The sequence below is a fragment of the Myxocyprinus asiaticus genome, chromosome 14 (assembly GCF_019703515.2).
Source record: "Myxocyprinus asiaticus isolate MX2 ecotype Aquarium Trade chromosome 14, UBuf_Myxa_2, whole genome shotgun sequence".
Classification (NCBI taxonomy): Eukaryota; Metazoa; Chordata; class Actinopteri; order Cypriniformes; family Catostomidae; genus Myxocyprinus; species Myxocyprinus asiaticus.
In genome coordinates this window covers 30,444,979-30,470,006 of record NC_059357.1, presented here as the reverse complement: position 1 = coordinate 30,470,006, position 25,028 = coordinate 30,444,979, and the positions used below count along the sequence as shown (strand labels likewise).

Here is a 25,028-nt window from a genome sequence, read left to right as displayed (position 1 = left end):
GCCATTTATTATCACATAGTTGTATGGCTCCTTTTTAAATCATAATGATAAGAGAAATCACTCAAATGGCCCTGATCAAAAGTTGACATACCCTTGAATGTTTGGCCTTGTTACAGACACACAACATGACACACACAGGTTTAAATGGCAATTAAAGGTTAATTTCCCACACCTGTGGCTTTTTAAATTGCAATTAGTGCCTGTGTATGAATAGTCAATGAGTTTGTTAGCTCTCACGTGGATGCACTGAGCAGGCTAGATACTGAGCCATGAGAAGCAGAAAAGAACTGTCAAAAGACCTGCGCAACAAGGTAATGGAACTTTATAAAGATGGAAAAGGATATAAAAAGATATCCAAAGCCTTGAAAATGTCAATCAGTACTGTTCAATCACTTATTAAGAAGTGGAAAATTCGCTGATCTCTTGATACCAAGCCAAGGTCAGGTAGACCAAGAAAGATTTCAGCCAGAACTGCCAGAAGAATTGTTTGGGATACAAAATAAAACCCACAGGTAACCTCAGGAGAAATATAGGCTGCTTTGGAAAAAGACGGTGTGGTTGTTTCAAGGAGCACAATACGACGATACTTGAACAAAAATGAGCTGCATGGTTGAGTTGCCAGAAAGAAGCCTTTACTGCACCAATGCCACAAAACAGCCCTATTACAATATGCCCGACAACACCTTGACACGCCTCACAGCTTCTGGCACACTGTAATTTGGAGTGACGAGACCAAAATAGAGCTTTATGATCACAACCATAAGCGCAATGTTTGGAGAGGGATCAACAAGGCCTATAGTGAAAAGAATACCATCCCCACTGTGAAGCATGGTGGTGGCTCACTGATGTTTTGGGGGTGTGTGAGCTCTAAAGGCATGGGGAATCTTGTGAAAATTGTTGGCAAGATGAATGTAGCATGTTATCAGAAAATACTGGCAGACAATTTGCATTCTTCTGCACGAAAGCTGCGCATGGGATGCTCTTGGACTTTCCAGCACGACAATGACCCTAAGCACAAGGCCAAGTTGACCCTCCAGTGGTTACAGCAGAAAAAGGTGAAGGTTCTGGAGTGGCCATCACAGTCTCCTGACCACTCTGGGGAGATCTTAAACGTGTGGTTCATGCAAGACGACCAAAGACTTTGCATGACCTGGAGGCATTTTGCCAAGACGAATGGGCAGCTATACCACCTGCAAGAATTTGGGGCCTCATAGACAACTATTACAAAAGACTGCACGATGTCATTGACTTAATACACAGTATTAAGAACTAAGGGTATGCAGACTTTTGAACGGGGTCATTTCATTTTTTTCTTTGTTGCCATGTTTTGTTTTATGATTGTGCAATTCTGTTATAACCTACAGTTGAATATGAATCCCATAATAAATAAAAGAAATGTGTTTTGCCTGCTCACTCATGTTTTCTTTAAAAATGGTACATATATTACCAATTCTCCAAGGGTATGCAAACTTTTGAGCACAACTGTAACTTTGCACACATAAGGTTAGTATGTGATTTTATCACAAAAATCAGGTTAACATGTATAATGTTTATATTTTAGGCTTGGGATCGATGCCTTTTTCATGCATCGATAATCTGAAGGTTTTCCCGATTATTATCGATATACTCTATATCAGGATTTGTTTTAGATATAAATAGGGATGCTTGTTGCACAGTAGTCTTTGTCTTTTCAAACATATTTCTCAACACAACTTTGGTAAATTAAAGGGGGTTGCACACCGGATGCATCCGGCAGATGACGATACGTTCTAAAATTCGAAACAATTATTTTCTACAAAGGTACGCACACACCGCCAACGCTCAGCGTCAAAATTCTGCAGTTCCACAGAGTGCCATTTACAAAAATTTCCATTAAAGGTGCTATATGTAATATTTTTTCTGTACTAAATCATAAAATGACCATAATATGTCATTAGAGAATTAGAAAACATGCTAAGTTGAAATACTGGCTTCTCCTGTAACAATGCTACAGCCAGTATATTCTACTTTCAAGTTTCCATTCCGGGCCGGAATTTCTGTTTATGTTTTGGCCTGTGTGATCCCACCCACTGCCCACTCACCAATAGTATTTTGACACCGCTGGGTTGCCAGATTTGAACAAGTTTGCAAATTTGAAACAACACTGCGTGCTGCAGCCATGGAAGCCAGCAAACGAACAGGATCAGAGATAACAGATTCCACCTGACCTAAAAAGCCTCACCATCTGTCTATAAATCACCATGACCAGAGGCGTGGTAAAACAAGGCTAAATATTGGAGATGCCTTTGGAAGATGGAGACAGCTTAAAGCCCAGAAATCCTTTAACACATTCTGGCAACCTGCATGAGCTTCGAGTCTGGGGCGGGGCAGACAACTCTCCAATATTTTGAATTTGGACTGCAGTACCCATTTCAAATGCTTGTTGTCAATCTTACAAACAGCATCTTTAAATTCGACCCAAATCATTATCAAAGGACAAAGATTATTTACTCTAGCCATCAATGGATGATATACCGATCAGCCACAACATTAAAACCACCTGCCTAATATTGTGTAAGTCCCCCTCGTGCCGCCAAAACAGCGCCAACCCGCATCTCAGAATAGCATTCTGAGATGTTATTCTTCTCACCACAATTGTACAGAGCGGTTATCTGAGTTACCGTAGAATTTGTCAGTTCAAACCAGTCTGGCCATTCTCTGTTGACCTCTCTCATCAACAAGGCGTTCCCGTCCACAGAACTGCCACTCACTGGATGTTTTTTTGTTTTTGGTACCATTCGGAGTAAATTCTAGAGACTGTTGTGCGTGAAAATCCCAGGAGATCAGCAGTTACAGAAATACTCAAACCAACCTATCTGGCACCAACAATCATGCCATGGTCCAAATCACTGAGATCACATTTGTTGCCCATTCTGATGCTTGATGTGAACATTAATTGAAGCTCCTGACCCGTATATGCATGATTTTATACACTGCAGCCACATGATTGGCTGATTAGATAATCTCATGGATGATCTTTCATATAGCAATGTATTTTCATGTCGTTTCGTGGTTTGACAGCTTGAATGAAAGACCTATTCAAGGCTACATACAGAGATATTGCATAATAAATGTCGCCATTTATAATTGTTCAGTTTCATACAGTAACCTGCAAACTCAACACTGTCACTTTTTTATTTCTTGAAGAATTTCAAAAAACTTTGTAACTTTGGACTGCCACCTGCTGCGCCACATCAGCTCAACCTGTGTGTGTGATACTAGGGTTGGGCGATATGATGATGTTATCGGATATCGACGATGTCTTTCAAATCTCCTGATGTCGATTCCGACACTCATTGACAAATGATGACCGACAAAATCAGTAAATGACAAAACCATGGATCTGGGATGTCACCAGATATATTAAACAGTAGCCCAGAGTATGAAATTTGAACCCGCCAAATGCAACAAGGCTGAATCCAGCTCCTTATTCGCAAGCACCTCATCCAAATGCAGGTGTTTCATGAGCGGGTAAGATTGCTCATCTACCCGCAACAGTGGTGGGCTACCTGTAAGATATCTCAGGAGTAAAACATGACAAGAAATGCTGTTAAACACAAAGACACGCACACACTTTATTATATTTTTAAGAACAAACAAAAGAAAAGCCATCAATGCCCGTACTGATGCGCTGTTTGTTTAAAGGCGTGCTGTGGGAGCATCTCATGGACGCACATGTCACTCTTTCTTCTCTGTTTCAGTCATCTGAAAACTGTTTGCAAGAATAGTGTTGTGTATGAGAATGCGAATGAGAATCTCAGGAGGAGTTCGAAGTTTAGTTCGCTTTATTTACATGGATCATTTCACACTTAACATGCATTGTGAACGCAACTCTGCAGGTTCAAATATATCTTTGTATCAAAGAAACAAAGACAAAAGTGATTAGATCATAAAATAATACAAGACCACATTTACCTTGAACCTAAAATTGAGTTCTATTTTCTTTTCTTTAGGCAACATTAACTGAATTAATGAAACGCAATACAAACACAAATTCGATAACACAAATTTGGCAGCATTATTTTAGGAACACAAGGACATTTATAAGGCTTACACCTAATATAAAAACTGGTGTTTTCTATTCGTTTAAGCACAAACTAAGCGAAGTAACAAACTGTTTTAGCTGTTTTGAAAGTAGAAATTATGTGGGTTGTGTTGAACTTTCTATAGGTAATAGTTTATTTATTTATTTTTAAATATTATTATTATTTTAAATATTATTATTATTATCTTTACATTTATAATTTTTTTTAGTTCTTAATTTTTAGGCTATTAGTAATTTCCCACCTGCTGCTGTAGACGAATACATGTGTGATGGCAAATGGGGGCTGTTGGAGATGGTTAATGTTTGGATTTGGGAAGGTGGTTATATACGATTTTTTGGTCACAGTTATTTTAATAGCTTTTTCATTTCGTTGAATGTAATTTGAATTTATAAATTTCTTTTGCTTTAAGTTTTTCGTATTTCAATAAATTAATTACATTTTTAAATCAAAATTATTAAAGTAAAAATATTCAACGACCCTCAGCAGCCCTATGTGATACCTGTGCCTTTCCTACATGCGACTGTCTTCAGTAAATGTTATATTATACAGATATACACTGGCAGCCAAAAGTTTGGAATAATGTACAGATTTTGCTCTAATGGAAAGAAATTGGTACTTTTGTTCATCTAAATGGCATTCAACTGATCACAATGTATAGTCAGGACATTAATAACATGAAAAATTACTATTACAATTTGAATTAAAAAAAAAAATAAAGTATTAAACTACTTCAAAGAGTTCTCATCAAAAAATATTCCACGTGCAGCAATGGCAGCTTTGCAGATCCTTGGCATTCTAGCTGCCAGTTTGTCCAGATACTCAGGTGACATTTCACCCCACGCTTCCTGTTGCACTTGCCATAGATGTGGCTGTCTTGTCGGGCACTTCTCACGCACCACACAGTCTAGCTGATCCCACAAAAGCTCAATGGGGTTAAGATCCATAACACTCTTTTCCAATTATCTGTTGTTCAATGTCTGTTTCTTTGCCATCTCTAACATTTTCTCTTTGTTTTTCTGTTTCAAAAGTGGCTTTTTCTTTGCAATTCTTCCCATAAGGCCTGCACCTCTGAGTCTTCTCTTTACTGTTGTACATGAAACTGGTGTTGAGCGGGTAGAATTCAACGAAGCTGTCAGCTGATGACATGTGAGGCGTCTATTTCTCAAACAAGAGACTCTGATGTACTTATCCTCTTGTTTAGTTGTACATCTGGGCCTTCCACATCTCTTTCTGTCCTTGTTAGAGCCAGTTGTCCTTTGTCTTTGAAGACTGTAGTGTACACCTTTGTATGAAATCTTCAGTTTTTTGGCAGTTTCAAGCATTGTATAGCCTTCATTCCTCAATACAATGATTGACTGACGAGTTTCTAGAAAAAGCTGTTTCTTTTTTGCCATGTTTGACCTAATATTGACCTTAAGACATGCCAGTCTATTGCATACAGTGGCAACTCAAAAACAAACACAAAGACAATGTTAAGCTTCATTTAATGAACCAAATAGCTTTCAACTGTGTTTGATATAATGGCAAGTGAATTTCTAGCTACCAAATTAGCAATTTAGCATGATTACTCATGGATAAGGTGTTGGAGTGATGGCTGCTGGAAATGGGGTCATGTCTAGATTTAATCAAAAATGACTTTTTTCAAATAGTGATGGTGTTGTTTTTTACATCAGTAATGTCCTGACTATACTTTGGGATCAGCTGAATGCCACTTTGGTGAATTAAAGTACCAATTTCCTTCCGAAACAGCAAAATCTGTACATTATTCCAAACTTTTGGCCACCAGTGTATATATACAGAAGCCGAACTGTGTGAATTGGAAAGCACACAAATTAGGCTTCTAAATTTAATAAATCGATGCCTCAAAAATATATAGATAAAATAACATGCCAATCAATAATCAATATGTCGATATTTTATGACATCACTATTACATTTTGTGGCTATACTTTTGAAACAATGTGTATTTTAACATTTATCAACTGGCCCTATTCACTTTCAATGTAAGTGCCTTACTGTAACTGCAATTTTTATTTTTTTAATAATTGAGGGCCGAGTCAAATTCTATAGAAGAAAGTCATACAGGTTTGGAACAACATGAGGGTGAGAATTTGCCAGAATTTTAATTTTTGGGTGTACTACTAATAAAACCTATAGAAAACTGACTAAACATGAACAAGAATTACAAGCTTTTGACAGAAGAGGACATGCATTGGCTTCTGGTTGTATTTATGTTTTGCTGATGTCTAGGCTGACTGTGGTATTGGGGAGGTGAAGCGGTCCCTGGAGATCTACAGTGCAGCTGCTCAGGAATGTGAACTGGGCTGCTTATCTCAAGCTCTTCTGAGGACTGCTTATGTTCTGCTATAAGCCATCGCTCCCAGCCCGCTCAGTAAACAAATACACCCTTCCTCTGTATGGATTCAATTTATATATTTTGGATTGCCCATCTAAGACCATCAAACAATTCAAATGGGCCCCACATATACAGAGTGGAGACTGAAAAATATAGAGAAGCAGGCCCAGGCCTGGTGAGAACTCCATGAGGCATCATAAACTACTTAAGATCCTCCTTAACATTTTTGTTTATGGGAAACTACACACAGCATGGTTGCTTGGTATGCTGTGAGATGCTAGAAACAGAAAGAATATTGTCAACCTTCACAAAATGTACAGAGGTTCAGAGGTGAAGAATGATGGTGGCAGGAGTAGTAGGAGTTGTCACAGCTCTCTTAATATACAGCTTGCTTTTTTACTTTTTAAGACCTGGTAATTTTAGCTTATTTCTGAATCATGCTAATAACCATTCATCATACAATAGATATGGGAAAATATATGCAAATAATGTTGATCGGTCAATCCAACAAACAAATAAAGCCTTGGGAAATTTCGGACATGGCAAGCATGTTCTAGTGGTAACGTTTATTTATCCATCTCTATATAAGCGGGTGAAGAAACATTCAAAGCCATCTACTCAACTTCAACAAAGTGAAACTTTAATCATTACGATATGTTTGCTATTATCTGCCGATATTCATCCGTATCCTGGCCCGCGCCACGCCAAACCAGAGAATGCAGTGAATTTTACACCAGATCTCACAGGTACGCACTTTTGGTAGCTATACGTTGCTGTCTGACTATGCACAACAAACTAACCTTCCTCGCTTTGGTTCGCTGGGCACTGTTGGTGGTGTTCTGCCTGTTTGGAGTGTCGCGGCAGGCGCAGAGGTGGCGGCGGCGAGGTTGCCGGGTGCTTCCACGGCCAGGGTTGGCGGCGAGCAGCGTGTCCCTATGGGGTTGTCGGCGACTGAAGTGAGCCTGGGTTCTTGTGCAAAGGACAGGAGTGACACTGAGTTACAGATGGAATGGTGTGTTTCGACAGCTTTGGGGAGCGAGGGGGACTCTGTACTGGTTGGACCACGGAACATTTCCAGTACTGCGAACTTTGGTTTAGGTACTTTCATGTAGTTGAAAAGACTATGCACAATGTAAAAAGGAAATTCGTAAATCAAGCGATTTTAAAGAACAGGAAGTGGGGGATCTTTCGGACAGTAAATCAATCAAGAACAATTTGGGATCCTAAAGCTAAGCCAAAGGGACTTTTACGTGGTCATTTGAATATACGAAGTGTTATATCAAAAAGTGATCAAATTCATCATCTTCTACTGGACTCTAACTTAGATTTTCTTTGTTTATCTGAGACATGGCTCCATGTAAATTCCCCACCAGCAGCATTAAAAGTACCTGGTTTTAAACTGTATAGGAGAGATAGAGTTGGTTCTAAGGGGGGTGGAGTTATGATTTATGTGAAAGCTAGTATCCAGTGTAATGAAATCCCTTGGTCAAACTCTATGAACTTGGAATGTATTGGCCTGAATATTACTTTATCATCACAAATGTCCTTTGTATTAACCGTAATTTATCATCCTCCCTCTTCTAATAGTAGTTTTTATGAAAATTTGAAGCAATTACTAAAACAATGTGATTTTAACAAAGAGGTTTTTATTATGGGAGATTTAAATATTAATTGGGATGACAAAATAGCTAGAAAGAATCTTAAACAGTTAACTGATAATTTTGATCTGAAGCAACTGATTAATGGGCCTACAAGAATAACTAATTCAACAAGGACTCAAATTGACTGAATATTTAGTAACCGAGCTGAGAGAATTTTAAAATCTTTTAATATGTTAACAAGCCTCTCTGACCACAATTTGATTTTAGTGGCCAGAAAATTATTTAGTAAGAGATTTAATTCATTTGATTCTTCCGGCATCCCAAAACATAAACTAGATGACTTCAAAAGAGCTGTTCATCAGATCAAATAGGGTGATTTATTAATGGGAATTGATCAGGAGGAAGACAGTCAAATATTCTCCAAAACATTAGAGAGCACTATTAAAGATTTTAGTTGCAAATTTAGTCATAAAAATAAAAAACATACTGTCCCTTGGATAAATTCAGATATTTTAAAATTGATGAAAGAACGGGATTTTGTTTTAAAAACTGCAAATAGATCTAAGTTAAGTCACAACACACAACATTTTGTTATGTTAAGGAACAAGGTGGTAAAGACACTCAGAAAAGATAAAGCAGATTATTTCCTGAAGATAATTGAACAATCAAGAGGTAATTCTAAAATAATCTGGAACCAGTTAAATAAATTAAAAGGAGATTAAAAAAAAATTTAAAAAAAGATAGAACATCACTTGAATTGAAAGTAAATGGGAAGCTGACAAATAATCCAGCTGAAGTGGCCGAAGCACTTAATCATTACTTTACTGATTCTGTAGTCTCAGTTGCACAATGTTTTTCCCCTGAGTATACAGAAGTTTGTCCAGTTAATACAGTTGAACAAGCCTTTACTCTAAAGGCTGTCAATGAATTAGATGTCATAAGAGCAATTACATCTCTTAGACCATCCAGAGCATATATTTGGATATATGGATATAAGGATATATTTGGTATGGATGTAGTAATGCTTAAAGAGCTTAGTGTGTCACTAATTAAGCCCATCACCAAAATTATCAACCTTTCAGTTCTCCAGGGGACGTTTCCATGTGCTTGGAAGTCATCTGTTGTTGTACCTATATTCAAAAATGGAGATTTTCATTGTGCCAGTAATTACAGGCCTATTAGTCTTTTACCTATAGTGTCAAAGGTTGCAGAGAAATTGATAGCTGCGCAAATTACTGATCACCTGGATACTAGTTTAATTGCCATGCATCCAATGCAATTTGGATTCAGAGCAAACTACTCAACTGAGATGGCAAACTGTTACTTCACTGAAAAAGTTAAGTCTCTACTGGACAAAGGTGGGGTTGTTGGAGCAGTGTTTCTTGACCTTAAGAAGGCTTTTGACACTGTTAAACATAGAATTCTCATGTCTAAATTATTAGGTTTTAATTTTTCTCCAGAGACTTTGAGTTGGATAAAATCATATTTGTCAGGTCGAACACAGTATGTTCAAGTACTGAATTATAAATCAACAGCTCTAAGTATATCCACAGGTGTTCCCCAAGGATCTATTCTGGGTCCATTGCTATTTACTTTGTATATTAATGATCTTCCATCTTTTTGTCCCGACACTAACATCCAAATGTATGCGGACGACACTGTTATTTATATACATGGGAGCAGTGTGTCACAAGTTGCTAATGAACTTACAAAATCCATGGTTCATGTAACAGCTTGGTTAGAACAATGCTGTTTACAATTAAATATCTCTAAAACAGTGTGTATGTTTTTTACCAAAACAAATATTTCAAGTGTAGTGCCAGATGTTTTTGTATCGGGGAAAGGCTACAAGTTGTATCTGAATATAAGTACCTTGGAGTTTTAATTGATTCCAGACTTTCTTTCAAGGCTCAGGTTAAAGAGGTCTGTAATGGGGTCAAATTTAGTCTCTCAAATGTTAGATTATACGAGATTGTATGTCCACAGAGGCCGCTATGACGTATGTACATTCTATGGTCATTTCTCATATTACTTATTGTTTAACAACTTGGTCACAAGCTAGTACAACTAGGGCTGGGACGATTCATCGACGTAATCGATGTAATCGATTACAGAAATACGTCGATTTGCATAACATGCGTCGGCGCATCGCAATGGAGTAATTAAAATGGCAGCGCCCGGTTTAAGCATGGATTCCCCCGAAGAACAAGCTGCAGCTAAAAGAACTCGCCCACGGTCATCTTAAGTGTGGGAGTATTTTAGCCAGAGACCCAACAATGTGGTGCTATGTAAGCTATGCAAATTGGAAATGGCTTATCACAGCAGTACAACCGCCATGAACGAACACTTGAAGTGAAAGCATCCCGGAGCACTTTGTCAAGACGGCAGCAAGGCAGCACCGTAAGTCCTGTTTACTTTTTGTCTCCACTCAAGCATGACATATTAGTATTACAACACGTGTTTCTGTTAGTAGTAGTCACTTAAAATGGATTTTCTAAATGTTTCCTCATCGCCCCCATGTTAAAAGTAATTTCTGCACCGCTGCTAACGTTGGGTGACCATACGTCCTCTTTTTCCCGGACATGTCCTCTTTTTCAGACCTTAAAAAAGCGTCCGGCCGGGATTTCTAAATTTGCGAAAATGTCCGGGATTAGGCTTTAGTTGCATTATGATGTGCATCTGGTCTAATACTTCATTGTGTGTGCACGCATATTTGCATTGCTTTAACCCCTCTTTGTAAGTCCCGCCTTCTCGCACACCAATTGGTCGATTATAAGAGGCTTGCAGCAACTATTGACCAAATTCCTGCCTGTCAATCTCTCCGCAAACGCGCGAAGCGCTGTTGTGTTCGGCATCAAACAGTTGCTTGACAGCAGCAGCTGAGTGGAAACAATGCCCTAACGAAAGTGCATATTTACAGAAGATTTGCATAAAATTCCCATGCTTTCGTCCAGGTCGAGATCCGTGGGAAGCAGAAAGTATGACATGTAAAGCTGGCACTTATGCGTCAGTTGCTAATAAAGGTGCAAGTGATTTAGAAGCACACATTAGCTCTGCGAAGCATAAAGGGTCAGTAAAAGGTGAAAGTTCATCAGGTAAATTAACGGACTACTTTTTGCGACCAGGTAAAATTGTTATCACATTGCTTCATTTTCCATGACCATTCAAAATAATAGTAATAGTAAATGAAGGTACACTCATGGCATCAAATATTTTATTTTAGTACATGGACATTCAAAAGAATGTTGGAAATTTTTATTTATTTATTTATATATATATATATATATATATATATATATATATATATATATATATATATATATATATATATTATGTTATGCTAATAGAGTGTCTTTTTCACTGTATTAAAGTTTGCATTCATAGTAACACTGTTTTGAACCCTATTATCCACCCCCCCCACCACCGGGCAAAAAAAATGTGTCCTCTTTCTGGAAAACCAAAATCCTCCTTCCTCCTGAAAGTGACTTGTATTTTACATTTGTTTCATTTATTTTGTTGTTGGATTGCTAAATGCAGATTGCACTTTCCTTTTACTTAAATTGAACAAGTTCTTTTATTTTGGAGAGATTTTATGTTGGACTGTAACATGGAGATTACCAGTTAAAACAGGGCTATTTTTGTTGCAGAATAATGCCCTGCAGTGCACACTTTGTTTCTTGTACATCTGTTTGTGTTTAAGAGAAGATGATTTAATAAAATACTAAAATATTAATGAGAATATTAATCAAGTAATAATTTTCTAAAATTCTAAAAAATCTTTAGAATAATTTGCAAATTAGTCATTAGATTAATTGACTAATCGGAAAAAGAATCATTAGATTAATCGATAAAAAAATAATCGTTAGGTGCAGCCCTAAGTACAACTACTCTAAAACCATTGGAGTCTCTGTATAAACAATCACTAAAAACTCTTGATAAGAAATCGGTTTAATTTCATCATTGTTCAATATTAAAAAAATATTATCTGCTTAGTTGGGAAAACATGATCAAATATGTAGATGTTTGTCTTATGTTTAAGACTATACATAGCTTGACCTCCCCGTTAAAACAGTATATTACCATCTGTCCACAAGTGTAAATTTAGTCAGTCTGTATTTTCCGTTAAAGTTGCACGGGAATGGAACTCCATCCCATCAACAATACGAGGACTGGATACATACAGTTCTTTTAAGTTTCATCTTAAAAGATGGTTAATTAATACTCAGCACTGTCTACATTAGAGTTTTATTTTATTCGATTTTGCTTGTCTGTAATAATTGTTATTCTCCTGTCGCTAGCTCTCTGACCTCTTACGTAGCACAATATGAGTTTAGATCAAATTTCCTGCTAATATAATGTATTTAATATGATTTATTGTACTTGGAATCAATTATGTGCTTGTATTTTTATTTAGCATTTGATAATGTAGTTAATGTGTTTTTTTTTTTTTTTTTTTTTTTTTTTATTGTATTAATATAAGATGCTTTGTTTTTTAGGGTGACTTTTTAACATTCTGTCAAGGGTCTACAGATGAAAAATAGCCATTTGACTAATTTTGGAACATTTACAGTCATGTTCATTAATGTGCACTGCCCCTGTAAATAAATAAATAAATGTTAAAAAATTGGTTAATAGGGAGCTGAGCAGCACCCATCTTATTTTCAGCCATGTGGAATTTAAGACACATCCCAGCAACATCAATCTCCCTGTGGAATGTTGAATGCCGCCCAGCTGTTGGGTTGTGGGGATATCTTTCTTGGGTCACATTTTGAAATAACGTTCTTCCTAGCTGGGGAGGTTGTGTGAAACTTCAAATATGTCTTCATTATAGCTCTCTGTGTACATGAGATATCAATCCCACTAATGGAATGTTAAAGCAGATATAAAGGTGGTCTATTTGGACAGCCAGTGGAATGGGACTCTAGTTACATGTGCCACAGTGTGCACAGAAGATAAGCTCCACTGTCTCCTTTGAGAAGGTTCTCTGTGTAAATGAAGTCCACTCCCTGTCTTATACACTTAGTACACTTGTACAAAAAGACATGATTACTCCTCCTGGCTGATGCTTTTGTTGGCAAATGCTTGGCTGAGATTTCCACACATGAAAAATGACTGGATTTTTGCTTAACAAACTAACATTTAACAAACACATCTTGTCCTCTTAAAAGGTCTCTTCAGATAGCAGCCACAAAATGAGGAGAAAGATGAACTGGAATGCCATTCATCAGATCATGACAATTGTGGGCAAAAGAAAAATGATCCATGAAATGTACTGATTACACAGCTCTTTGGACTACTCGATTCTGATTGGTCAATGGAGCCATCTAGGTCTGAAATTTTTAGTAGCAACCGCACATCCACATATCAGACCGCTTATCCAGGTGTTGCGAGCCGACTTTCCTGCTTCTCGGATCACTGTGCGATCTCTACAAGTAAGCTCATAATTTTGTCATTAATGACAAAATATTTGTAGATTTATTTCTTCTAACATAATTACAAAATTTCAATGCAAATCAATGTTTCAGGTCCATTTTTTTTTTTTTGGCAAGCAGTCTTTTAATAGGCTAAATAATGATGAGTCAGATGGTAATTTTCAAAAAATAAACACCAACAGAACTCTAACGCAAACCAGAGGTGGAATTCTCAGATAATTACAGAATTTCAACACAAATCAATATTGTATGTCCATCTATTTATTTAATTGGTTAGTAGTCATGCAATAAGCGGGATAATGTACAGTCAACCGGTTGTTATCGCAAAATAAACCCCTTCATGGTGATTCACGACCCTGTGGGGTTTATTTTGCTATAAAATCTGGCTGACTGTACATTATCCCTTACATAATTCAACGGTCCATCATCAATTATTCCTTACACCTACTTCATGTCCTTACAAGAAAAAACACTACAAAAATCAAAAAATATATTTAAATCATTGAGTCCTGACATGATGATGTATTACAGTAATTTTCAGTACTAATTGTACTGAAAACAATGCAAACTCTCTTTATGGTTGTAACACTGGCTGGCAGCAAGGTAAACGAAGAGACGATGAAGTGCGATGATCCCAAGTGCAGTTTATTAACAAGGTGTATTCCAAAGCATGAATCCAAACGTGAACACAAAACATAAACATGAACTAGATTTGACTAAACTTAACTTGACATGACTTGGCTTGACAATGAAACAAAACATAAACATGACTTGACTTGACTTGATCATGGAACCAACATTACACAAACAATGTTACATTAACACAATACCTGACATATACCCCCCTCTAGGGGTGGCTCCCGACACCCCTAAACAAAAATACAAAGTTCAAGAGGGAGCATGGGGGGGTGGGTGGCGACTTGACATGGTTACGTGGCATGACTTAGAAACATGGTGAAACAAGGTGTGGGGCGTGGTCTGGTGAAAACATGGCATGGAGCATGAAACCAGGGCAGAGCCCGTGGGGGGTGCAGCCATGAGAGGCTCGAGGGGCGTAGCCATGGAAGGCGGAGCTGTGAGAGGCTCAAGGGGTGAAACCATGGAGAACTGGATACCCGGAGAGTAGCCGAAGACTCGACGGGCCAGGGTGGAGCTGGAGGCAGGGAGGACCAAGGCAGCACCAGAGTTTCGGAGGAGCAAGGCGGAGCTGGGGGATCGGAAGACTGAGGCGGAGCTGGAGGGAAGCAGGACCCCGGTAAAGCCAATGTCTGGGATATCTCAGAGGGCGATGATCGAGCCAGTGGCTTGGGGGAACCGGCTGATCAGGAGAACTCAGGGTGGGCACAAGGGTGGGAACAAATTCCAACTCAAATAGCCCAGTGAGAGATGGCTCTGGAACGGACGAGGTTTGCAACGCTGGCTCTGGGACGGACGAGGCTTGCAACGATGGTTCGTAGGCCGTGGCAGACATAGGCATTGGCCCGTTGACCATTGGCTCGTTGACCAGAGGTGAGCCTGAGACATTGCATGGAGCAAACTGAAGCTTGGCAGTGACATGGCATGGAGCAGTCTCAGGCGTGGCTGTGACTTGGCATGGAGAAGACTGAGGCATGGCTGTGACATGGCATGGAGCAGACTCAGGCGCGGCTGTGACATGGCATGGAGTAGGCTCAGGCGTGGCTGTAACATGGCATGGAGCAGGCTCAGGCATGGCTGTGACATGGCATGGAGCAGACTGAGGCGTGGCTGTGACATGGCATGGAGCAGACTGAGGTGTGGCTGTGACATGGCATGGGGCAGACTGAGGCGTGGCTGTGACATGGCATGGAGCAAGCTCAGGCGTGGCTGTGACATGGCATGGAGCAGACTGAGGCATGGCTGTGACATGGCATGGAGCAGACTGAGGTGTGGCTGTGACATGGCATGGAGCAGACTGAAGCCTGGCTGTGACATGGCATGGAGCACACTGAGGATCCGGGGCAGAAGGTGGCGCAAGCTCAGCGACCATGACATGGGACTCTGGCATGGCGGTCATGAAGTGGGACTCTGGCTTGGCGGCCATGACGTGGGATTCTGGCTTGGCGGCCATGACGTGGGATTCTGGCTTGGCGGCCATGACGTGGAACTCTGGCTTGGCGGCCATGACGTGGAACTCTGGCTTGGCGGCCATGACGTGGAACTCTGGCTTGGCATCCACCTCCCCCACAGTGAATGATGAACCACATATTAGTAGGGCAAGGTCGATATACTGAGCCAGGCTGTGGGTACTCTGACCGCCTGGCATCAGGGAAGAGATTGGCTCATTCAGTCGAAAGCGAAAACAGTCCTTGAGGGCAATCTCATTAAAACGACCCTGTTGGTCAGAGCACAAAAGCTCTCCACATATTCCTCAATGGAAACGTTTTCTTGGTATAGGCAAAGAAGTTGAACTGGGTTCATCTTGTTCGGTCGAGTATTCTGTAACGTTGTCTGGCAACAAGGTAAACGAAGAGACGATGAAGTGCGATGATCCCAAGTGCAGTTTATTAACAAAAACATGAATCCAAACGTGAACACAAAACAGAAACATGAACTAGATTTGACTAAACTTAACTTGACATGACATGGCTTGACTATGAAACAAAACATAAACATGACTTGACTTGATCATGGAACCAACATTACATGAACAATGTTACATTAACACAATACCTGGCAATGGTTTAATTTTCTTGAATTTTCTCACAAAGCGAGTTGAGATTTGTTTGTGATTTTTTTGTCCTATTTACATCGATCCTGTTGAATTTCTTCTTAATTATTATTTTTTATTATTTATTCTTCATGTCTTATCCTTTGTTTATTATTGTGAAGCACATTGGTCAGTGGTCTGTTGCTTTTAATCATGCCTTATAAATAAATTGACTTGCCTTTATGCTAAATTTTTGGACTTGATCCGGTCATGATTTTTGTGAGATTGACCCAGTTATGGCTCTACATCTCCTAATACTAGCAGAATAAAATTGTGATTCAGTATCATACCAAACAATAGATAGTTTAAAAAAAAGTTTTAGGAAGACTAATCAATAGAGTAACAGATTGTCACTTTACTTGAGATACAAGTGACCCACCAGTAAACCCTTTTTTTTTTAAAAGCAAGAAAAAAGAAAAAAAAAAGTGTACTACAAAATGATGGTGTGTTTATCAGAAAGGGATTTATGATGGCTCTGACTCAACTGTGGTGAAGCTGCATTGCACAGACAGATCTGTTCGTGGCTGAGAGCCAGTGTGGTTTTTCGGAGGACAGCAGCGTCAGCCTTCAACAACAACAGCAAAGCAACGTTTGTGTCCAATCACAATATCACCAGAACCCCATTCCCGCTAACGTCCAGTCTTATGATTCTGGCAGCCAAACTGACAATGGATTAAGTCCATTTTCTTTGTTTTTAAGTATTTCAATATGTTAATGTCATGGTCTCACACACATAAAGCCTGTTTTTACTTAAAATGTGCCTCATAAACAAAAGTGGTGGGAGATTATGCTGCCTTCAAGTGCAATTCTGAAGTGGTAATTACAAGTACATTGCATTCAAGTGCTTTGTTTTTGGAAAGAACAGGAAACATGGACAATGCCAGGTTCATTTATGCATATTTCTTGAGGAACTTTTACTTTGACACGATAATCCATATTACTCAGTTAGCTTTGCTGATAATAATGGAATTTTTGTCAAATACAAGCTATTTTCTGGGTGTGAAAATGTACAACATGCATCAAATGGTTGCTGATATGCATAAATGAATATGACCGAAACAGCAAGTGCTTACAATTAGCTGTATTTACAAAAATTTATAAATTACAACTGTTATTCACAACTGAAACTGTACTCTCCTCCGCCATGTTGAAAGTTTACGTGTCCTCCCAACTCAGAAACTCTAACTAAACTATTCTTTTTCCCCCCTGTCCACTTATAATGATACTTATGGTTTTTAATGCGGCAAATTCAGTCATAATTTACTTTTCTGGCCATTTTCCACCCTTTCTCTGACCCTTAAAATTAAAAGGTCAGTTTATTTTATGCAGTGTCTTTAAGACTAGTACATAAACACCCTCTTTGCATATGAAATGAGATACAGTTTTGTGCTATACTTAATCACGAGCTAAAGGTTTGCTGCCGGGTTCAATAAAAATGTTAACTGTCGCATTCTTCAATAACTGCCGCTCTGCAAAGACTACATTACATTGTGAAGCTCAGACTTTTAAAATCAGACTGAAATGATATGGGACCTTGATAAAAATAATCTTCCGACGCTTGTTTCTCAAACTGGTATCCTTTGGAAAGATATGCAGAGCTGCTGGTGCTACACCCAGAAACATTACAACATGCCACATTTTGCTCTTATTATTTGTTTTTCTGGTTTTGAGAGATCGTGTCCTACTTCATCTCTATCAGTACGTTCACATACACTTTAAAAGAATAATTTGTCTTTTTGAAATGTCATGTAAACACTTCTGTTTGAATGAAATCGTACCAATCTGATTTTTTTGCAAATTCGTAATAACAGACCTAGATAAGCAGAAAATAGGTGTCATTGAAGTGCAAAAGTGTTCAGATGTATTCATCTGTCTGACTTTATGAAGCTGTGGAAGGACTTGATTTTAAAGATTTTCAGTAAGTGTCTTTTTTAGTTCTGAAAGTTACAGTATGCTTTCATATTACAATGAACTCTTTTTTTTTTTTCTTAAGTTATCAAGAAAAATTTTATTCCTCATGATGTGACCAATTTAAAAAAATCTAGATTTATTGGGACCCACAAATCTATCATATGTAATGGTCATCCAGATTTCTGACATTGATTTAAGGTTGCATAATGACAAAAATCTGTTGCTTGTTTCTCATGGTCAGTGCCAGTACTTTTCCTTGAAGGGATACAGCAATGGAATACAACCAAATGCTGTAAGTGCTGAAGGACCTCCTTTGCCCTGGCACAATCCCGTCAGGAGCTGATGGAATGGAGGAGACAGTGGACGTTGAGGATGAATCTGGGCCATGTTCCTCATAACGAGCTGCCTGGAGTAGACCTGTCTGCCTACAAAATATTCTCTGTTAGCTGACAGTACTAACATGGTTTAAGGCATCTAGAGAGAGTGAGTGGTCTCATTACTGCTGTGTGTGTCAAAATTGAGTTTTGACCAAAATTGGGTCTCATAGACTATGATCTGTACTGTGATAGATGGGTTTGGCTCAGCTGTGCTCAGATTCAGAGAAAACTGCATTACAGTAACTACACCACCCAAAACCAAGTAACTTCAAAGCCATTTTTCTTATTTTCAGTGTTGGCATAGTCATGGTGTTTTGCCATTGTAGGGCAGATTAGTATGTAGAACTCCATTCCAACACATGTTTCAGAGATTTTGTAGGAAGAGAGTTTCTTTTAGGGAAAAAGACCAGCTTTTACACAGGCACACTTTTGTTTGGGGTAGAAAAAAAGAGGATGTGAAGGACAGGGCTAATGCTTTGGACTCTTGTCAGTGTAAGGAAAAATTAGTTACTCAGTTTGACAGGCTGAGCACTGTAATGTCCTCCCACTCACAGTCTTAAGACTGGACTTACAAACAAGCAGGCTTTCACAGAGTAGAGAGAACAAAAGAGTCCGAGCAAGACAGGGGCACAAACCCTTTGGCCCAGATGCCCAGATCGACGTAATAGCTCTTAAAGCGTCAATAGACTCATGTCTCCAACCGAAAGGAAAAAAGCCGGGACAAACTCCACAGACGTCATGCATGTCTCATTAAAGTAAAAATATGTAAATAATGCCTTTTAAAGCTAATTGCAAGGACAATTTTAAAACTTAGGAAGGAGCAGGATAAAATTCATTTTACCCTAGTATGCAATAGGAATGTTTTTCACAAAACAAACAAAAAAAAGTTATATGAAACTATCTTCTGAGAAAATTTCCTCAGACTATATTCAAGCAACATTATTCTACATCAGATCAACAAAATTTGATCAAACTGTAAAGTTTAGAAGTTACTTTTCAAGTTTCAATTTCAGTTTCACAAAAAACAATTGTGACATTTAGGGGATTGTATATTAAAATGAAATCTTTTATTCAAAGCAGATTACAAGTATACTTTCTTTCTAAAGAACATTTCCTTGAACAATACTGTCTGGGTCTCATCATAGTAGCGATTTTTATCACCGACTATTCGTTCAAACAATCGACCGACTAGTCGATTATGAACATTGGTAGTTCTGCACATCCCTAAACAATATAATGATAGCAAATAAGATGTACACAAAATGACTGAACTGAAATAACAAAGAAAACATATTTTACACAATATTTACACAATTCATTAAAGAGTCACATTTCCAATCCATTGATAAGGCTGTTGGAAGACTGACACTGCCACTGACACTAGGTGAAACGTCCACTTCAGTTAATCAGCACAAATTTAGATGCCAATAATTCAAAATGGCCCAAAATGGTCTATCACTACAAATAACTGATTCAGAGTAGCTGATTTTTTAGAATAAAATCTTTGAATCATCTCGTGTACAGAGAGAAATGTTTGCCATTTCCTTTCAGGTTTCCTCACTGACTATCCTGTCCTCCATCCTGCTCCACCTGACCTAATTCTTCAGGACTCTCCACAAAGCTTAAAAAATCATAAAGATTTAGAGGTATTGTGACAGAGACATGCATGTGAATTGCATCGCTCTAGTGCACAGTAAGAGCGATTAAAGTTTGAGAAACTCCTGTGCACAGCTTCTGAACTCATTAAAGTCCTGTGGCAGCATACACGCTGAGCCGAAATGCACATAAATAAGTAAGTAAAGCTTCCTCTGCTTTTCTGCACTCAGCAGGTTTAATTAAAGTCTCCCTGTCTATGGCTTTAATAGTTGGTCCAACAATTTCCATCTTTCTGACACTGAAATATTTTTTTATTTCCTGTACCCTCCTACCATTCATTTTAGCATTAAAAAACACACAAGATGTGGTGCTTAAACTCTAAATAAGTTTGTCCACTCAGGTGAGCGCATTTGAGGTGGTTTTGTCTAGTGGTTGATGATCTGTCCTACTAACTAAAAGGTTTGTAGGTCTGAACCTTGCAAGGTGTTATGCATGAACTATTCCATCACTGTTGTGCCCATGTGCAATGCATTTACCCCAGGTAAATAATAGATTATTTGTGTTTTAAGAGGAGACTTGTGACCAATTACCCAAAGAGCTGTGTGGTACTTCCTGTGAAGAGTATTATCCAGATGGCACAGGTTTTCAGGAAATGTGTTGTGACTGCACTTACCAGTTGAAACTCACTCCGGCGCCCATAGGCTTCCTGGATTCCACTATCATTCCAGAGTGCCTGCAGCGCTGGTACGTACAGCTGAAAGGTGCAGGGTTCAACAGGCATGCCTGCTTTGTTTTCGAAGGACATAACAAACATGCCATGCTTCTCGTTCTCTGAGTTCTGCCAGAGAACACCGAGCTTGTCCCGGGCATCCACCAGTACCCGCATGCCCTTTATGAAAGAGAAAGACAAAGAGAAAGAAAGAAGGGAGATATGAATTCCACGTTTGCTTGTCTGGGGTGTACAATGTTAACAGGGTGTGTCCTGTTGAGGTTATAACAAGATGAAGAAATTCTCAAAACAATCAAATAATGTCTAATAATATTGTCTTCAAGTTCACCTGCAGCACACTTTAAATCTGCAAAAACCTGTCTACTTTTGTGAATCTACTATGCTCAGTTTAAATCAGTTACCAATTTACATTTAACTTCTAAAGTTCTAAAGGTAAAGTCACTGCTTTTTTTTAAATAAAAGTTCATAACTTAGCATACTGACAACACAGGTTTCCATATCAATGTCTATTAAGGTGAGAAACATACTTCACGCAAGTACGTGTACGCAGAGCCCTTGGCCAACGCATGGCCAACGCATTGCCAACGCGTGGTCCAGTTGAACATGCGTTAATGTGGCGGTAACAAACCTCTGTACTCATTGGGGTGATAGAGTTACCTGAAAAAATGTTGTGCCATTAAACTGGATGCATTATTATTCGGGTAAGTTGTTATAATATATTAATTTTACCTTACTTTCTCAGCAATATTCTTTCAAACTGTTGCTCTGCCATAACAGTATTTGACTTCAAAGAGAAAACTCCCCGTAGAAGTGGACAGTTCACACAAATGTCTGCTATAGCGCCCCTTGCATCAATGTTGAAAATGGAACTTGTGTTATGAATTGCATTCTGACACATTTTGGAACACAACGCACAAAAAAAACTAGCATGCTTAGCAACTAGCGCCCACTTTTCCGCAGTAGTAGTAGAGTATATTTCAGCTTTAAAAGTGAAGATTTCTGCGGCACTCATGCCACCAAATGAAATTGCAAAAATAAACATGGTTTAACATCAGTAATCATCTGTTGTGATTTAAAAAAAAAAAAAAAAAAAAAAAGAAAAAGATAGTCCAGGGTCGCTCAAAAAAGACAGCAATTTTATATTGTTTACATCTTTTGAGGAAATCAACCTATGAATGGCTTTCTCCCTGCTTAAAAAACCAGCATTGCTGGTCAGCAGCTTATGTTGTGTTTTGGGCGCTGGTCCCCCAGCATAGTATGCTGGGATGCTGGTGTACTGGTATCCCCAACAAGCTTTTAAACTAGCCTAACCAGCTTCATCAGAAAGACCATGCTGGTCAACCAGCTTCACCAGCTAGGCTTTGCTGGTGATAAGTATGGCTATGCTGGTCAACCAGCTAGACCAGCACTAACCAGCATAAACCAGCCTATACCCGCATGGGAATTGCATGCTGGTTAAGCTGTTCTTTCAGCAGGCCTGCATATTAAGCGGGAATATAAGAAAGAGTTTTAACATAGAAAAGTTATACACTTCAGATTTCAGCAACTTTGGGCACTCTCATGAACAATAGTGTGAACTACACCGGTACATAGAGGTCAATAAGAAAGTCAATAAGTCATAACAATAATAGTCATAACAGAGGTCATTTACATATAGAACTATAATTCTATAGGGTCAGAGAGAGAGAAAGGGAAATGGGCATGAACAACTATGTGCATTACAACAGTTTTTGGTGCAAGGAACTTTGGAGGAATGCTGCAGAAGTTTAGCATATGGTGCCTTAAAATACAGCCTACTCTCAATATTATCTAAAACAAATCTGCTCTTGTACTTTTTTTGAAGTGTGCTTTTGGGGAAGATTTGAACCAAAATACTCTGCTCTGAGCCAAACATGAAAAGTCTCCAGAAAGCTCTGTGGAGGATAGCAAACTCACTGAAACTAAACTTCCGTGATGAGCCTCTTCACTTCCAAGCATAACACCAAATACACACAACCCTGAACAGAGCCTCTAGCAATAACTAGAAGGGTTGGGCTCTGTGGAAGAGCAGAAATATCATGAGACATTTTGTAAATGTAACATAAGGCCATTGACTTCTCTTGATAATGAGTGCAGTACAATCAACCGAGGCAAATCCTCCCTTGCAGCACATTTCACCCTCTTTTAAGAGCTGCACTATAATAACATCCTGATGTTCAGAGTCCCAGAAGGGGTTACTGGTCCTCTTCCTCTGCTGTATGGAGCAACATATGAATCATCTACACTAGCACTCAAATATGCCATGGGCAAACGTATGCTACAGTAATTAAAGTGCTACGCCAGCTTTTGTCTCAGAAGAAGATAAAGAGTCCCTCGGGCAGGTGTTTTGTGGGTTGTGCCTCATTGGATCTTCACTCAGAAAAGTCTGATTAATGCCAGTCCTTCATGATAGGTCAGTGGGCTAGGCTTGATGGCTCCAAAGACTGTAGTTTGTCCTCGTGCGAGGGATCTGTATATTAACATGAGACCGATGCATTGTAGAACCAATAAAATAGCAAGGCAGCAACAGGAAATGAATGCGGTACAGTCCTGTTAGTCTGGCTGTCTCCTCCAACTCCCGAGATTCCCCCAGCTCCCAAACCCAAGATTCCCGTAATCATCAAATAGCTCACAAATGTAAACAGTTGTTCGTGCTTCATACCTCCCTGCTGATGTGGTTTAATGCTCTTAATAGAGGGCCTTGGTCAAGGACCGTCAACCAAAGTCCCTAGGGTACGTTTTCCCTTGTGCACTCTTCCTGCCTTTATTTGTCTCCAAGAGGCAGCCCCCAATCCAAAAGCCACCTACCCTCCTCTGACCTTTCACCCACTTCTGGCCGCCACAATCTGAGAAGCATAGACATATTTTCTTGTCCTCCTTGGCTCAATCCATTGACACAGTCAGGGTGAGAAGAGAGAGAGCAACAAGGCTGCTTTATCACAGCGAAGAGGTCAGTTACAGGGCTTCTAATCTCTTCCTGAGTTGTGGCAAAGTCCCAAAAATAGCTCCATAAACCACCAAAACCTCACCTCACCACAAGAAAGGCTCCAAGTGTTTCTTGAAAAGCCTGAAAAAAACAACAACAAAAAGCAAGCCTTTGGCGCTTGTTTTGAATGGCTCCTTCCAAAGTGACTTTTGGGCTGATGCTTTTCTTAAAACTTTAGAAAAGCCTAAAAGGTATTTTCCATGTGATAAAGTTTTAAATCCCACAATAGATAATATGCAATATTCTCTTTGTTGTTCCACAGAAAAGGGGGATTTCCCAAATGTCCACTAAAAAAAAGCTAATATGTTTCACTGCGATCACGATTTCTGTTGAGAGACACAGCAGACAGAGAATCTGTTGTCCCTCATCTGATAGGCATTAGGCAGGCGTTGCATGTTAGGCACATTAATTAGGCTAGTGGTGGTAAAGGCAGAGCAGTGATTTTGCAGCCTAAGCAGATGGAGGAGCGGTCCGGGCAGCCGCTCACGGGTTCCCTACCGCTGAGCAACAATAGCTAAATCAGCAACTACTCCTTAACCATTAACAAGCCGCCTCTGAAGGAGCCTCCCAAGACTCCAGTCACAGAGGAACTCTCCGATTTATCACACAGGAAGATGGGCTTGATATATGCTTGTTCCCAGTGTCACCCTTTAACCACTTCCTGTATCCTCCCCTGCAAACATCTTGCGAGCAGAAAACCAATTTATTTGAACCTTTCTGTGTGTCAGGGAGTAGCTTGTTTGGTGTGGTAGAACTGGATTATAACATGCTCTTTGCTCCCCCCATACACACTCACTTTAGTATAACTGATCCACATTCTCGGCATTTACTAAATACCACAACAATTTTCTCAAGGATGTAGTAAACAGAGGAAATGCTTCGCTGCCAGCAGCATCCCCTTGTACAAGAGAGGAGGGAGATCAAGAGAGCTTTGAAATTGGGAAACTGACTCTTTGAGGGTCAGAGTGATGAGTTAAGGGTGCGGGGGGCCAAACAGAGGTGAGATCTTATCGCTGTCCTAACACAACATGTCAGTCTCAGGTCACTCTTTAGATTAGTCTCCCATCAAAGATAGCTCTCTTAAAAGCCCCAAAGAGCTAACAGAAATGAATTGATAGTTAGTTATTGATCTAGGAAGTAATAAATTCCTACACATAAAGTTAACCAACTTAAAATGGTTAAATCCATAAAGAAATGATTGTGGTGCA

At 39.2% G+C, this 25,028-nt stretch overlaps 1 protein-coding gene across 1 annotated transcript in view; it reads right to left on the bottom strand.

Annotated features, from left to right (window-relative positions):
* LOC127452347 (guanine nucleotide-binding protein subunit alpha-12-like) overlaps positions 1 to 25,028 on the bottom strand; it is an 87,796-nt gene that overhangs the window by 46,087 nt on the left and 16,681 nt on the right. The window contains exon 2 of the mRNA XM_051717766.1: positions 20,760 to 20,975. Within this exon, the coding sequence (XP_051573726.1) occupies positions 20,760 to 20,975 (216 nt within the window). The remainder of the gene's footprint in view (positions 1 to 20,759; positions 20,976 to 25,028) is intronic.